Source organism: Aquarana catesbeiana, linkage group LG07 (genome assembly GCF_042186555.1).
Source record: "Aquarana catesbeiana isolate 2022-GZ linkage group LG07, ASM4218655v1, whole genome shotgun sequence".
Lineage (NCBI taxonomy): Eukaryota > Metazoa > Chordata > Amphibia > Anura > Ranidae > Aquarana > Aquarana catesbeiana.
In genome coordinates this window covers 165,108,665-165,126,044 of record NC_133330.1, presented here as the reverse complement: position 1 = coordinate 165,126,044, position 17,380 = coordinate 165,108,665, and the positions used below count along the sequence as shown (strand labels likewise).

Below are 17,380 nucleotides of genomic sequence, written 5' to 3'. Positions count from 1 at the left end.
CCCCACCCTGTTGTGACTTCAGCTGTGCCCCCCTTTTTGGAGGGGTCAGAGCAGAGGTATGAGCATATTGCTCCAATTTTGCTGCTGCCGATGCTGCTGCTGCATGCTGCGAGTTTCTCTTTAGAGGAGCGTAGGTTCTGCATCATTTACTCTTATATGTATACTCTTATAGCAACAGATTAGTTTTCGTCGGCATCCAAAAAGCCCAAGAGGGTCTAAGGGGAAGAAGAAGGGAAAGAAAACCTATACACCTATCTGCACGTTGTGCGGAGAGTGCACGACAATGCTTTAAAGAGTAAAGTGCCCGGAGCAAGACAGTTCTCTCCACCCTTATGCACCCCAGCCGCCTTAACAGTCAGTACTACTCCCCCACCAAACTTCCACTATAGAACGCAAAGACTGTCCCAGGCGGCTCAAGTAGACACCAGCAGTATACAATGGCTGGGGTACACATACAGCATATCTCGCCCCACCACCAAGCCTGCCGCCCTTACAGTTGCTGAAAAAGTTGCTAGTTCGCGGGTAATAAATAAAAGGTAACCACCGCCTGAGGACGGGAGGATGGAGGGTTAATACTCTACTCCCTGATACTCCCAAACCCAACCTAGACTCAGCACAAGAAATGAGCGATATTTACTCTCAGTATTAATGTCTTTTAACTCCCGAATATTGTGCACCCACCCAGCCAGTCAAACAGGGCAACTGAAACACCTAGGTAACTTGTGTTGTTTGTTTGTTGTTATTGCAAGAATGTCACATTACCAGGTGTTAAGCCGATCCAAAAAATATCAATAGTTCTATATTTCTTTAAGCAGTCTCTGACTTACATATTAATGTCGATACCTGTACATACATACTGTACCGCTCTAGAGGTCTTCAGTTCTCTAGCGCCAAAAGAATAAGGGCTATTTGCCGTTTGTTTCACACCGGAGCATAGCAGAAATGTAAAGGGTGACGTCACGCCCGGGAGTTTCCTCTGCGTTCACAGCCCACCATGAGATGAAGAGATCCAGCGGGGGGGAGCGGCGAGGCAAGGCAAGGGATCACCAGGTACTCTTTCCACACTCTATCGCTGCATTCGTCCAGCCCGCTGCCAGCCGCTTCTCCCGGCCAGCCGTCCGTGTGTTCGTAGGGGAGCGGGGTGAGATAGAGCACACAGCGTCCTCACTCACTCCATGCTGCGGCTCAGCACGCACCCGCCCATCCGGTCACACCCCCGACAATCTAATGTGTTTAATGAATAGGCAGAAAGCCAGCGGAGTATGTGAAAGAAGCAGCGCCAAACTAAGAGCAGTGTGTGAAGCAGAAAGGAACATTTTATTAGGTATTGCACTTACAGAATAAGACCAAGTAAATGCATGTAAAAGAGACCAAGCAGTGAAGTCCCCTCTAGATGGAGAGATAAGCTTTTAGACCCCATCCATTGTTATTTATTTTTATCATTTATTATTTTTTATCTCCCTTTTATTTTGGACAGATAATTTTTTTACATTATCGTTTACTTCTAAATATTCACTTTTTGATCTTATGTTTTTATACTAGAATTCCTTGCTGTTTATGTCATGAATAAACCACTATTTAAAATGTATTACACCACTGGCATGTTCCTGCGGCTGCCACTCACTGTGCTATTTCTGTGGGGATATAGCTGGAGCCGGTGCACTGAGCCCTGTTGTCCACAGGCACCGTTGCCCCTATTTAATCTCAGCTGAGATGGCCGCTCGGGAGGCCTGAGGAAGGAGCGCGCATGCTCCAAATGCGCGCCTAGACCACGTCCACAGGTCTCTGTTTCCGTGGTAATGCTGCTCGGCCATTGCCCCGAAGCACTGGAAACCACTGGCTCGGGGTGGCAACATGGGACACCGCAGACCCAGCTCTCCATCCAGAGGGATTTCACTGCTTGGTCTCTTTATATGCTATGTACTTGGTCTTATCCTGTAAATGCAATACCTAATAAATGTTCCTTTTTGCTTCACATAGTGCACTTAAATTGGCGCTCTTTCTCCCATCCAAAGTTCATGAGGGTAAACGTCCCTGCCTCACAAAATTTAGTTTATGTTCGTTAACGAAAAGCTAACTGATCTTAGTCATTGGACAAAAATATGGTGTACTTTTGGTCGCTGACAAAAATATTTTTGTTGACGAAATTTACACTGGCTCTGACTAACGCATACTTTGATATATTTACCAGTAAACAAATTCTGCCTTCTTGATTACCAAGAGCCCACCTGCACATTGTGTGCAGTAGAGGGCATTAGGGAAATGCTGACATCAATAAGAACTGATCTTCCAACAGCCGCCCCAGAAGAATTTAACAAGCCTTGGCAATGGTGTCAGAGAGTAATGAAAGACGATTTTGGCTACAGAAACAAGGTGTAAAAACACAACATGCTAATAGAAAAAAATGAAATCCACTGTGGTTCAAAGTTTAACAAGAAAAAAAAAAAAAAAAAAAAAAAAAAAAAAACACACGAAAAAATGTCCAGGTGATGAAAACTTTTTATAGGAATTTTAACCACTTAACTGGCCATATACTTCCAGTTTTAACAACTGAACAACTGTATTGCAGGTGCAGTGAGAATATTGCACATAAAACTACATGTATTGCATCAGCAGAAGTAAAGTGCAACTTCATCAGCTGAGCTATTGGATCACTGATTGATTTAACCACAAGGAGAGGATATCTATCCCAGGCACCAACCTAGTGGCATGATCCGGTCCTTTAGTGACCGAAAAGCAAGGCTGACCTTTCTTGTTGTATAACAAGGAGATCAACGCAAACCAAACGGTGAGGGAGAAAAATGGAGATCTTGTGTTTCTGCTGAACAGAAACACGGAACTCAGTTTTCCTCCAGTCACAACATCCCCCCAGTTAGAAAGCACTACCTAGGAGCACACTTAATCCTTTAATTGCCCCTGAGGTTAACCCCTTCCCTGCCAGTGCCATTTATACAGTGAAAGTACATTTTTTTTTTAGCACTGATCACTGTACTGGTGTCACCGGTCCCTAAAAAGTGTCACTTCGTGTCAGATTTGTCCGCTGCAATGTCGCAGTCCTGCTTAAAAAAATAAATAAATAAAAATGTAATAATCACCAGTAAAAACAAACAATACAAAAAAAAAAGTCCATAAATCTTTCCCATAGTTTGTAGACGCTATAACTTTTGCGCAAATCAATCTATATACGCTTATTGGGATTTTTTTACCAAAAACATGTAGCAGAATACATATTGGCCTAAATTGATGAAGAAATTTGATTCCTTACATTTTTTTTTTTATTGGATATGTTTTATAGCAGAAAGTAAAAAATAGTTTTTTTTTTTTTTTCAAAATTGTCGGTCTTTTTTGTTTATAGCACAAAAAATAAAAACCGCAGAGGTGATCAAAAACCACCAAAAGAAAGATCTATTTGTGGGAAAAAAAAAGGGACATCAATTTTATTTGGGTACAGTGTCACGCAATTGTCAGTTAAAGCGGCGCAGTGCCGTATCGCAAAAAAATGGCCTGGTCAGGAACAGGGCAAAACCTTCTGGAGCTAAAGTGGGTAATTCATATTCCTTTATTTTACATTTATTATTTATGCAAGTGCCGTCTAGCACGAACATTATTTGTAAAAATTTATTTTTTTAGTTCTAGACAGAGTGGAGATGGATTAGAACACCTATTAATTTTTTTATTGTTATCTGTGCTCCCGTTAGAGACATTTACCCTCTCTATTTGTCCTGTTTAATTAACATCATCATTGAAAGTCAAGAAAATACCAAACTATGGGTTGTCCCCAGAAAAAGGGAACATCTTCCAATGGTGAAACTAGTTCTTTATTTAGCAGGGATTTGCCCTCACTTCCTGTTTTGGTGATGGCACAGGAAGTGAACGGAAATCTCCCCAATGGGACACAGATAGCAAAAACCTGACATGGTTATAACCCTCCCTTACTCTATCCAAAAAGGCAACAGATGAATGTAACGTATACGTGTATAGATGAGACGACACACATGACGTCATGCACTCATCTTGCATACGCACAGTATAAGAAATCTGTGAGCTGGGCACAAACATCTGTGGGCAGATACAGGGAACAAGAACGAAGACAATTTTCATAATGGCAGTATGGGAGGAGGGCCACAGGCAATATGAAAAATTAATTAAAATTTGCATGGACTTATGTAAGTGTACTTGTTTAGCTACATACTTTTACTGTGTTGGAGGTTTTTAAAGGGGAGGGGAGTCTTCTTTAAGTAGCTTCCCTTTCTGTCACTTGCAAAAAAAAAAAAACGTGTGTAATACACATGTGCACGAGTTTCAACGAGTTTACAAGTGTTCTTCCTATGCAGTGCATTAGTGAGAAAGTAGCCAATTGAAAACATTGTACATGCATTCGGCCTATGCTGTAAAAGGCAGCAAACTGCATGGAAACTGTTCTACGCATTTGTCTACACAAGGAAATGCATAGTTAAACCCTCCTACCCTTTACAGCAGGGGTCTCCAAACTTTGTAAAGAAAGGGCCAGTTTACTGTCCTTCAGACTTTAGGGGGGCCGGAATGTGCCCAGTGGAGGTAAACAATGCCCGATCTTTGGTATTAGGGAAATAAATAGTTGGTGTCAGTGGGAGGAAAAGTACCCCATTTTTGTTGTCAGTGTAAGGAATTATGCCCAATCGTTGGTGTCAGGGGAAAGAATAGTGCATCATTGTTGGTGTCAGTGGCAGGAATAATGCCTCAATGGATGGCTAAAGGAAAGCAAAGGGCCGCAGTTTGGAGACAACTGCTTTACAGCCAAAGAAGCTGCCATTTTAGCCTGTTTGATCTGCACTCAATTATGACACCAGCCATTTGATGGCTTGACAGTTTGGCTGAGAGCAAATGCAACTGTGACAGTTATCATTCACAGCACACCTTCAATGCCTTGATGGGTTTAAAACCACTTTAAATAATAAATATGATTTTTTTATATTTTTGTCTGGCCAGAAATGCAGCATGCTGGGTTTCATTTGCGTTTTTGGCATTTATAAAAAATAAATTAAAAACCTCTCCTGAACGATTTAACTTGACAGATAGTAACCCACATTTAAAAACGTCCGTTTTGCCGCGTTTACATGCGTTTCAAAAAAAAAAAAATTATTATTATAAAATTATTTTCATTTTTTTAAAGATGGCCTATAAACGAAACGTGGCTAAAAACAGGTTACCGCATTTAAACATGTTTGGCGTCTGAAACTTCTGCGTCTTTTTTTTTTTGGCAAAGAAATTAGTTCAAAGTGCTTATAAACGCAACTGCCTAAAAATGACAGTAAACGAACCTGTGCACATGAACACATAAGATAACATTGAATGAGTTCAGGGGCAGTTGAAAAAATAGGATTTTTAAAACAGCTTAGCTATAAAATCCTTTTCTTTGAAGTACATCAGGGGACACAGAGCCATAGTAGTTACTATGTGGGTTATAGGCCACCTTCAGGTGATGGACACTGGCATGCCCTAAGACAAAAAGTGCACTCCCTAAACTACACCTATATAACCCCTCCCACTACTGGGAGTGCCTCCGTTTTGTAGCAAAGCAATACACGTGTATACCAAGAAGGGAGGGACCTCTGTGTCCCCTGATGTACTTCAAAAGAAAAGGATTTTACAGGTAAGCCGTTTTAAAAATCCTATTTTCTTTTCATACATCAGGGGACACAGAGCCATAGTAGTTACTATGTGGGATGTCCCAGAGCAATGCAAACTGAAGGGAGGGAGACAACAAAAGTAGTGAAGGGACCATCCTCCCGGGAACAATTGTTGGCAACACAAGTAGTCCGCCTGCCAATTCCCCATCCCTGGAATGAAAACTGCTGATAGGCAAGGGATGTTGTTTTCTGCCCAAGACAGAATATGATTCACCTCTCTGGGCCGCACGACTTCTCATGCCCCCTTGGTGATTGATATAAGCCGGCTGTGGCATTGTCGGATTGAATCCTGACGGGACAATTCCGTAATCTGAGCATCCAGGCCTTTAGGGTCAGGCGTACTGCCTGAATCTCTAGAATATTGATGTGCAAGGTCAACTCTGATTTGTACCACTTCCCTTGGACAGACGCTTCTTCCAGGACTGCTCCCCAGCCCAAAAGGCTGGCATCGGTTGTTACTACTTTCCAGGTAACTGGTAGATAGGATTTTTCTTTTTGAAGATTTTTGGATATTAAACCACCAATTGAGGCTCAGACGCACTTTGGCGGATAAACGCTTCGGGAAGTCCAGAGTTTGGACCTTCTTGTTCCAAGTTGACAGGATACTGTTTTGCAGCAGTCTTGAATGAAACTGCGCATAAGGAACGGCCTCGAAAGAAGCCACCATTTTTCCCAATAAACTCATGCAAAGATGAATAGGATTCTTCTTTGTTTTGAACAACCAAATCAGATCCTTTAAGGAACCGATTCTTTCCTGGGGCAAAAATACCCTTTTCTGGACTGTATCTATGATCAGCCCTAAGTACTGTAATCTCCTTGATGGTTTTAAGGAGGATTGTTCTAGGTAGAGGATCCAACCTAAAGTATTCCAGGTAGCTGACTGTGGTGACCAGACTTTGGTTTAAACGGGCTACCGATTGATCTATCAAGAGTAGATTGCCTAAGTAGGCTAGTATCGTTATACTTTGAGCCGTTAACCTGGCTAAAGGAGGGACCAGGATCTTTATAAACACTCGAGGTGCAGTAGCTAGCCTGAAAAAGGTAGAGCTACAAACTGGAAATGAAGATTTTCTACCTCGAAGCGTAGAAATTTCTGGTGAGCGGGAAGATCGGCACATGGAGATAAGCATCTTTGATGTCGATCGACGCCAGAAGTTCTCCCCCTTGTAGGAAGGAGACTACTGATCAGATAGACTCCATGAGAAAAAAAAAAAAAAAAAAAGAAGAAGAGTTTAGATCTTTGAGATCCAGAATGTCCATTTGGATTTAACCAAACCCCAACCTCTGCTCTTACATGGGGACCACCATGACCACTTTTGCCAAAAAAAAAAATGGTCCAATGCTTGAGAGAAAGATTTCTTTTTCTCTGGATCCTTAGGAACGTTTTGATCTGAGAAAAAAAAAAAATGAGGAGACAGGAACTCTTGGAACTACAGCTTGTACCTTGGAGCTATTGAGGAAGTCCCCTATTCGTCTTCCTGTCAGATCCTTGAGAACTGCAGAATTCCCCCTATTGAGCGAGCAGGGCGCCTCCTCATAAGGAGGCTTCAGTATCATGTAGGTTTCCTCCCCCAAGACCTCTTTTGTCCCTGGGGTTAATTCTGAGGATTACCTTTTGAACCTGATGGCAGAAGCCATAGTGACTGCCTGGAGGCTGATGCCCCTGGCACAAAAGAAGGAGCTTTAAAAATGAAAATATATTTACTCCTTTACCTAAATGGCAAAAGGGGGTACTTTTCCCACTAGAATTTCTTTGGATGAATTATCCAAACATTCTCAAATAGCTGTTTCACCGCAAAAGGAAGACTAGCCAGGAGCTTCTGCATGGTGAAAGGAAGTTTATCCTCCGCTGACGTGCGTTCCCGCACTCATGCGTTTAGCCGTTTGTGTTAGTAACAATGTGCACAGAACCGTGTATAGCACCTGGTATTCCCAGGCGGTCTCCCATACACGTACTAACCAAGCCTGACCCTGCTTAGCCTCTGAGATCAGACGAGATTGGGCGCTTTCAGGGTGATGTGGCCGTAGGCATCTCAGCAGTTGTGCGTTTGGCTAGTTTATAAGCAAGCACCTGCATGAGGACCTTGTGGAGGTTCTACAATAGAAACTCACAAAGCGATTATTGCAAACATAAAGCTACCAGATCCTGGGCCTGCTGAGCAGGATACCTGAACACCTGTTAAACTGGCCTCACACTGATTAAGCAATTACTGTCAGCACAGGCTGCTCAATCTGCCAGAGAAAAAATTGGGTTTTTGTTGTTTTTTTTTTTCCTTTTTTTGTTTTTTTAACAGGAATTCCAACATTTTATTCGTCATTGTCTGCCGAACAAAAGCTCTTATTCACAGAGGATATAGCAGCATTAATTGCTGGTATACTCTACTTAGTGAATTTCCTCCACCATAGGATGAAGTGTAAAAAAACTTTTAGGAGAAAAAAATAATATTTATCTGGGAGATCCTCTCAGATACAAAAAATCTTTTCCAACAATAAATGAACAGGAAAAGGCATGCACAGATTGAGGAGGCTTTAACGAACCCAAACACTCAGTTAAGGGAGCATAAATATGGAGCAGACCATACAGCAAGAAACTGCACCATCAATCTTAAGATTGAAACCAGCTAATTCTCCCACACCTCAGAAGAGGAGTCATCAGCCTCACCATGGTCCCCTGAGGGGATCCATCTTCTCCCACCCCTAGTTCCTCAGTTTGAGGGTCCTGGGCAATGGAAGAGAACCTGTGCAATTAAAGTCGCTAAACTTTTTTTTTAAAAACCCATCATGGCTGAGGGAAAAAAGATCTTTTGGTAAAATACACAGGGGCTGCAGTGTTGAAAACAGTTGCAAACATTTCATGGCCCCCATGCTCATTCTGACCAGCCGCACCCTCTCATGGAGGATGCCATTTGTAGAGATGAGTAGGCTTTCCAGAGCTTGAGGGGCACACTTTTAGCTCTATTTAGGGGGTGTTTTAACCCCCTTTCTGACCTTAGCCCGATGTACAAAGCAGAGGTACTATCAGAAGAAATCACATCCACTGCTTGAGCAATAGTCCAGCCACTGCCGCTGCTATTATTGCTCAGCCTCATGCAAATAGTAATTGTATTAAGCAGGAAATGCCTATGTCACCAAAACCTCTTTCATGCTCCCTTTGCTCTCATGTCTCTGTGACAATTTTGCAGCCAGCAGAAATTGATTTTTTCTTTTTTAAAAAACACACTCCCGCATTGGAGGATGCCAACGCCGCGCTAAGCCTCGCCCCAACCTCACATCGCGCCCCCCCCCCCCCCTTTCTCTTTCAAAAAGAGTTTTCCTGCACAAGCAAGGGCCTCCGATCTGACAGGATCGGTTTGTGAGGGAGGGAGGGATGGTGTGGAGGAGACCTAGAAGCCGCCCCGTGTTGGGGCAGTGAAAGAAAACGGCATTGCCGATTGTTTTCAGTTATCCCTTATACTCAGCCTCATGAAGAGGGGAAGAGTTCAGCCCAGGTGGGGGTGTCTGGAGGAAGCAAAAACCTCCCAAACTTACTGGAAGTCTGCCTGCTGGCTGGAGAAAAAGAGTCTGCTGCTTCTGTGACACAGCGTGATCTCTGAGCAAAGCATGAGAAGGTACGTGCTCCATACAGCCACCAGTGGTGACACTTAGGCATAACAACATTTACTTTAAAGGAGACAATTCATAAGAAAATGTAAAAAATTTCTTAGAAAAACTCCACTTACCTTTCCCGCCGCAGGGTTTTCTGTGGTAAACCAACAGACCCAATCTTCACCCTTCACGGTGGGTTCCGTTAAACCTTCAGGAGCCGGGGATCCTCGAGGAAACCCACAATCCTGGACCTGCAATAGCACCACCGGTGCTAAACTTTATGGACTTAATACCAAAAAGTACTGGATTCCGGGGTCCAGCTCTCAAAAGAGAAGCATTCACAGGCAAAATCCTTGTTTCTTCGGACACGAGGCCCGGGTACCATTCAATTCGGCCAGATAGACACCTTGAATGGATCCGTCTGCATAGCTAGCCCAAGCAAGGACTGCTCCAGAGGAGCTCAGCTCAGCATATCTTTACTCCGTGACCAACACCTAGACACTGGTGAAAAAACTGAGGTACTCCCAGTAGTGGGAGGGGTTATATAGGGAGTGCACTTTTTGACTTAGGGCGTGCCAGTGTCCATCACTTGAAGGTGGCCTACAACCCACATAGATTGCTAAAATGTACTAAAGCGCTAATATGCAAAGTGAATAATTGTGAACTAGTGTTAAAATATTGTGAATAAAATGAAAAAAATGTTGAACAAATGTGCAATTATCGACAACTGGGATATAAATAAATAATAAACCAACAATCCTAAACCTTTAAAATAAAAGTGAAAAATAGGAAATATCCAAATAATTAAAAGCTGCTCTTATGTGAAAAAAGTGCTCTGATTACCACTAAAATGAACTATTAAATATATATAAGAGCGCTAATAATTAACTTCCTATTTAAATATATTATAAAACATATAATATACCATGAAAAAAAAAAAATAGGTGATATGTGATCCACACTCAAAATTGGAAATTAAATTAATTAAAATAATACGATTAAAAATCCATAGCTGTCTTCATAAAAAACATCCAGGAAAAATTCAGAAAAAATATATGAAAAATGATGCATCTCAATCCTTATGCATATCAACAAATGTTCTCTGTGTGTTCAGAGAAAAAAATCCATCCTATAAGCTTTTGCCAGTTGCTTCAATCAAACAATTAAATGGGGCTGTGAGTCTCTGCCCTGTGGTTCTGAGGCTTATAGATGGTGAAATTAAAATCCTCCCATTTTCATATATATATATATATATATATATATATATATATATATATATATATATATATATATATATATATATATATTATATAATGCAAAGAAAAGAAGAAAAAAGATATCATTGCGCAATGAAACCACTTGTAAAAGATCATCTGCATCCGCAGCAAATTCACTCACATTTTCAAGGCAAATAGACAGCGCTTATGAAACAATCAGGAACAGTTTCGTTTTCCTTATATATCATATTTTTGCTGGTATCATTTTTCATATATTTTTTCTGTATTTTACCTGGATGTTTTTTATGAAGACAGCTATGGATTTTTAATAGCATTATTTTAATTAATAATTTAATTTCCAATTTTAAGTGTGGATCACACATCACCTAATTTTTTATTTCATGGTATATTATATGTTTTATAATATATTTAAATAGGAAATCTACAACCCACATAGTAACTACTATGGCTCTGTGTCCCCTGATGTATGAAAAAAAAAGTGTCCAACTGCCTCTGAACGTCCGTTTAGCAGCAGCAGTGTACATGGGGCCTAAATGAAACTTGCAAAAAAAAAAAACAATTAGCACAGCGATCTCATCTCTTTGTCGCTGTACTTTCTTCTCCTATCATCATGCTTCTTGTCAGCATATGAACTGATTTGCTAATGTACAGCTCCTTCCACTCACACCCCAGACCTGTTGTACAGGGACTGCAAAAAGCTACGTCTATATTCACACAGGCTGGTGAGAATCAGTGGATTCTTGCAAGTGAACTGAAATGCTGCATGCACCCTAATATTGGGTCAAATTCAGGTACTTATACGTTAGAACAAACCCCCCCATTTTGGATAGTGTAGAGAGGGTTAGAACCCTTGTCAGTTTTTTGCCATCTGCGTCCCATTGGGGAGAATTCCCTCCACTTCCACCCCCCCCCTCCAGGGACACTGTATTCTGACAGCGGGACTCTCCACTGTCAGAATACACTGATCAGCAGCTACAGCCACTGATGACCAAAAGTTTTCCCAACATTCCTGATCTAATAATCAACTTCTGCTGAACAGGAAAAGCTACATACTGAAAACTTGGGCTTTTTTCTCACACTTTTCCTCTCAACGCAACACGCTCACCATGACAAATTGAGAGAGTGCATCCCCTAAAGCTGGGTACACATTTGCCAAAAACGGTCAGTTCGGCAGGAACAGGCCAACATGGGCCCATGTGTACAGCTCCTAATCCAACAGAGGGCTTTCACAACCAGCTTCTGTCGAACGAGCACGTTGGAAAACCAGCATCCAATCAGCACTCACAGATCAGTGTGTACCCCCGTCAGAACACAATAGCTTAGTGGGGGAGATTACCAACATTGGGTGTGTTAGTATGGTGATCTGTAAGTTTGTTTGTCCGGGGGACACAACTTACCGCGTGTACCCAGCATTACCAAAAGACAGACCGCAATAAAAACCTGAGAACCTCTGGGGGAATCTAGGATGGAAAAGGACCTGGGGGTCCTAGTAGATGATAGGCTCAGCAATGGAATGCAATGCTAAGCTGCTGCTAAAAAAGCAAACAGAATATTGGCATGCATTAAAAAGGGGATCAACTTCAGAGATAAAACGATAATTCTCCCACTCTACAAGACTCTGGTCCAGCCGCACCTGGAGTATGCTGTTCAGTTTTGGGCACCAGTCCTCAGGAAGGATGTACTGGAAATGGAGCGAGTACAAAGAAGGGCAACTAAGCTAATAAAAGGGTCTGGAGGATATTAGTTATGAAGAAAGGTTGCGAGCACTGAACTTATTCTCTCTGGAGAAGAGATGCTTGAGAGGGAATATGATTTCAATGTACAAATACCATACTGTGACCCCACAATAGGGATAAAAACTTTTCTGCGAAAAGGAATTTAATAAGACACAGGGCCACTCACTAAAATTAGAAAAAAAGTGGTTTAAGTTTAAACTATGTAGAGGGTTCTTTACTGTAAGAGCAGTAAGGATGTGGAAATCCCTTCCACAGGCGGTGGTCTCAGCTAGAGCATCGATAGTTTCATGAAACTATTAGATAAGCACCTGAACAACTACAACATACAGGGATAATATACAAGGTAATACTGACATATAATCACACACATAGGATGGACTTGTGTCTTTTCAACCTCGTCTACTATGTAACTATGTGTTCTAATCCCTCTCCACTCCATCCAAATCTAAAAAGGTGTTGTCTTGAAATATATTTTAACCGAAATATTGATATTTAATGGGCTGCATTAATTTGTGTCTTTCATATTTACCTAAAGTCCAGCTTTAAACAATTACCAAGAGGTAAACCTTAATAGGTCATGCATTAATACAATACAATTTATGTGATGTTCACATGCCATTGCACAGACAGGAAATACAAGTTTCTAACGCCTTAACGATATGAAGCTACAAGTGTGACAATGCTATCAAACTTAACGAGGAATGCCACCCTCTAGGGATATTCTCTTGCCACTTATGTTCTGTGCCACCATCCCCAAATATCCTGCCCATGTGCAAAACATGCTGCACGCTCCTTCCAGATATTTGGGACCCAGCAAAGACCTGCAGCACGTCAGCTCACACGTGGGGGATTCACACACATGCCGATGTTTCTGGGACCTTACAGAGACCTGCAGCATGTGTGCCCATGCATGGGAATCCCCTGCTTATGTGTAGATATTGGCCACCTGGTAAAGGGCAGCATCATGTTCGCTGATGCTTGAAATCTCATGGCACACATGCACCCCACAGTAAAACACCGTGATGTGTGACATGAACATCCCAGAAGGAAGTGGGATCCCTATGGGGTGAAAGAGGAGAAAGTGCTGTGCTACAGCATAAAAAAAAAAAAAAGGGGGATACAAAACATTCTGAGAGTGATGGAACTTTCCAATCTTATTAGAGCCAGTTCACACCACAGAAAAGCAGTCCGGATGCATTCCAGATGCTTTTCTGCATGTGCGTTTTTGATGCAGTCCAGTGCGTTTATTCCCTCTCTTTTTCCTTAACCATAAATAAGGACATGTGTGTGTTCCAGTGCATTTTTGATGTGCATGACAACATTCCATCGCAGGAAAAATGCAGCAAGTTCTACCTTCCATGTGTTCTTTTTTTTTTTTCTGCATTAAAAAAAAAATGCACTGGGCTGCATGTGGTGTGAACTGGCCCTTAGGGTCTGTTTACACCAGCGACAGCCTTCGCCACCCCTCTGGAGAGAGATTTCACCTCCTCACCACCTGTTATAACCTTGTGATGTCACAACCCCGGACATTGCGCACAGAGGCAGCGCGGCCCCCTCACACTGCATTCACGCCTGCGTATTCTTGGAAGCATGCCTTCTGTACATGTTCCCGGGAACACACAGTACCACTAATTGTTAATAACATGCCAAACGTGGCCAGCAAACACGCGGTAAAAAAAAAAAAAACGCACCAAGCTCTATGATCAAAAAAAGGCGCAGGAGTGTCTTTCACATATTTGTCACATGTAGGGCAGCCCATTCAAATGATAGACTGTCCTGTGTGGAAAAAAAAAAAAACACACACACAAAATTAAAATGAAAGGTAACACAATGCGGCAGTGTGAAATGGGCCTTACACTCAAACCCGTCGTGTTCATCCGCTGAGCATTATGGCGCCCGGTCACATGACTCCCCAAAGGAGTTCTGTAGGTGGCTGGGGGGGGTCCAGGTTATCATGTGTGAGGATAGTATTATATTCTGACATGGGTACCTTCCCTCAGGAGGACATCATTGAGGATTACTATGCAATACAAAGTAATAGAGCCCTGTCACCTCTCCCTATACTCACTCCATGCCAGGTCATCCAGGGAATGCACTCCCACCTGGCCACCTCCCGGCCCCGGACCCTGGAGTCCACCACACATCGGATTCTCCACCTCCATGGTCATATCGTATGCTCTCCACACCGTCCGCAATGGATTTCCGCAATGACTGCTATCTATATACACGTCTGCCTTCTCCAAGCAACATGAATGACGAGCTACGGCATCCGGGCTGGTTCAAAACACCTGCTAGTGCGCATGCGTAAGGGGAGTCTCATGTGGGGAAGCGTGCTTAGTTCTATGTAAATAGAGACATTTCTCCGGAACTCTGCCTTGTGTACTCCACTTACTATGATGACCTCCGTGTATACTGGGACGTGTGTGTGTATATATGTACAACAAGGCTTTCTATACTATACTGCCCCTCTTTCTTTTCTCCTCATTTTGGTCTGATCTATAAGGTTGTATAGAAAATGCACTTTTTATCTTTTAAAAAGTGTTTTCCAGCGCTAAACCTTTCCTCCAATTTCTAAATTTAAGAAGCCAATATAAAGGAATAGTGACTGTGGGTTTTAACTAATCTTTATTTGTGTGTGTAATTCTCCTTTAACCACTTGACCTCCAGAAGATTTACCCCCCACCCCCTCCCTGACTGCGTTACTTTAACCACTTGCCACCCAGGCCAATTCTGACATTTCTTACCTACATGTAAAAATCATTTTTTTGCTAGACAATTACATAGAACCCCCAAACATTATATATGTTTTTTAGCAAAGACCCTAGAGAATACAATGGCGGTCGTTCCAACTTTTTATCTCACACAAGTATTTGCACAGCAATTTTTCAATTTGAAAAAAAAAACAGTTTCATGCTTTAAAAAAAAAAATAAAACAGTAAAGTTAGCCCAATTTTTTTTGCATAATGTGAAAGATGAAGTTACAGCGAGTAAGTAGATACCTAACATGTCACGCTTCAAAATTGCACACACTCGTGGAATGGCGCCAAACTTCGGTACTTAAAAATCCCCATAGGCGACGCTTTAAATTTTTTTACTGGTCATATGTTTAGAGTTACAGAGAAGGTCTAGGGCTAGAATTATTTCTCTTGCTCTAGTGTTCGCGGCCATACCTCACATGTGTGGTTTGAACACCGTTTTCATATGTGGGCAGGACTTATGTATGCGTTCACTTTTACATGCGAGCACACGGGGACAGGAAAGCTTTAAATTTTTATTTTTTGTTGTTAATTTTACTTTACATTTTTTAGTTTGACACTTTAAAAAAAAAAAAAAATTTTGATCACTTTTATTCCTATTACAAGGAATGTAAACATCCCTTGTAATAGGAATATGGCTTGACAGGTCCTCTTTACAGTGAGATGTGGGGTCAATAAGACCCCACATCTCACCTCTAGGCTGAAACAGCTGAAAAAAAAATAAAAATGATCTCAGCTTCCCAGCCGAGGCAGCGCCATTTGTTTGAATGCAGAGACCGGGCGTGATGTCATAACATCGCGCCCAGCCTCCGAAGGATCACAGAGACTCCGGCGACCATCTGGTCCACCGGAAATCTCTATGGTAAACATCTGGGGCCGGCGGATCCATTCTCCGACTCACCGATGGCAGTGGAGAGTCGGTAGAAGCACCGGAGGGCAGCAGAAGGGGGGGGACGTCCCCTCTCGCTGCCCGTAAGAACGATCAAGCGATGGAACAGCCAATTTGATCATACTTATAGTGTAGGGAATCGCTGGCTGAAAAAGCCGATATCTGAATGATAGTAAAGGGATGGTGAACCCGCGCAGTGAACATAAAGACTTAATTGGTAAAGTTTGGAACTGCTGCCTCCCAACAGGCAGTCACCCTAAAATGGGGACAGCTGAGATATATTAGAAATGGTAGAAGGGTTTGGCGCTGTTCCTATTTAGTTTCCTACCTCCATATAGGTTACTAGAATAAAATAAATTCTTAGGTGCACCGTGCATATATCAAATATTAAATACAATATGGATTCCCAAGTATACCGTGCATGAGACAATTAAATATTCTGCTGCAATATTGTGCAATCATAGGTGATACATAGACATAACTTAAATGCTTACATATGTAATATTGCTAAGGGGGGAAGAAAGGGGGGGGGGGGAGAAGGGAGTGAGATAGGGAAGTGGGGAGGGGGTGTAGGAAGTCTGTTCCTAAGGAAAATTACAATAACAAGATAAAGTGCAAATGTGCTGGTGCAATCCAAAAGGCAACAGTGACAAGATAAGGTGCAAACGTGCTTCAAAATTCTTTAGTAAGTCTCTTGTGCCATATTCTTGTGCTGTGGTGATAATCCTTCACTTATAATATCTCTTTGCTCTGAAAGTGCAGCCACTCACCAGATCACTTCACCCCTGCGGGGGTAGTAGGCAGTTACAGTTTTATCGCCACTGTACAGCGATCGCTGGCGGGCTCAGGATCGTGGTATATCATATATAAAGAGAGAGGGAGTGCCCATAGCGTAAAATTGCTTTAAAAAAGTTTTATTACACAAAATGAAAGGGTACTCACACTTTTACAGTAAAAATCAAGCGAAATGGTAAAAACGTCAGAACCGTCATAAATATCCTTCAGCGCTGGTACAGGAGGTGATGTTTGGGAAGCACAGATTAGGCCAGCCAATTTGATCATACTTATAGTGTAGGGAATCGCTGGCTGAAAAAGCCGATATCTGAATGATGCCTGTAGCTGCACCCATCATTCAGATTTACCCCCACAAAGTCAAGGACGTCATATGACGGCCAGGGAGGCGGGCAAGTGGTTAACTGACAAATGTGTGTTTGTGCGACGATGTACCCAAATACAATTAATGTCCTTTTTCCCCACAAATAGAGCTTTCTTTTGGTGGTATTGGATCACCTCTGTGTTTTTTATTTTTTGCACTATAAACAAAAATACAATTTTGAAAAAAAAAAAAAGTTTTACTTTCTGCTATAAAACATATCCAGTAAAAAATCAAATTTCTTCATCAGTTTAGGCCAATATGTATTCTGCTACATGTTTTTGCAAATAATAATAAGTGTATATTGCAGAAGTCTGTCTGCAATGATTCATGGCTGGGGCCTACTGATTGGCT

At 42.0% G+C, this 17,380-nt stretch overlaps 1 protein-coding gene across 2 annotated transcripts in view; it reads right to left on the bottom strand.

Annotated features, from left to right (window-relative positions):
• ATF6 (activating transcription factor 6) overlaps window positions 1-14,515 on the bottom strand; it is a 202,756-nt gene extending 188,241 nt beyond the window's left edge. For both annotated transcript variants that reach the window (XR_012235302.1, XM_073592844.1), the window contains exon 1: window positions 14,297-14,515. Coding sequence is in view for 1 of the 2 variants with exons in the window: in XM_073592844.1 (XP_073448945.1) it covers window positions 14,297-14,396 (100 nt within the window). In the remaining variant the exon portion in view is untranslated. The remainder of the gene's footprint in view (window positions 1-14,296) is intronic.
• Between the last annotated feature and the right edge of the window lie 2,865 nt (window positions 14,516-17,380).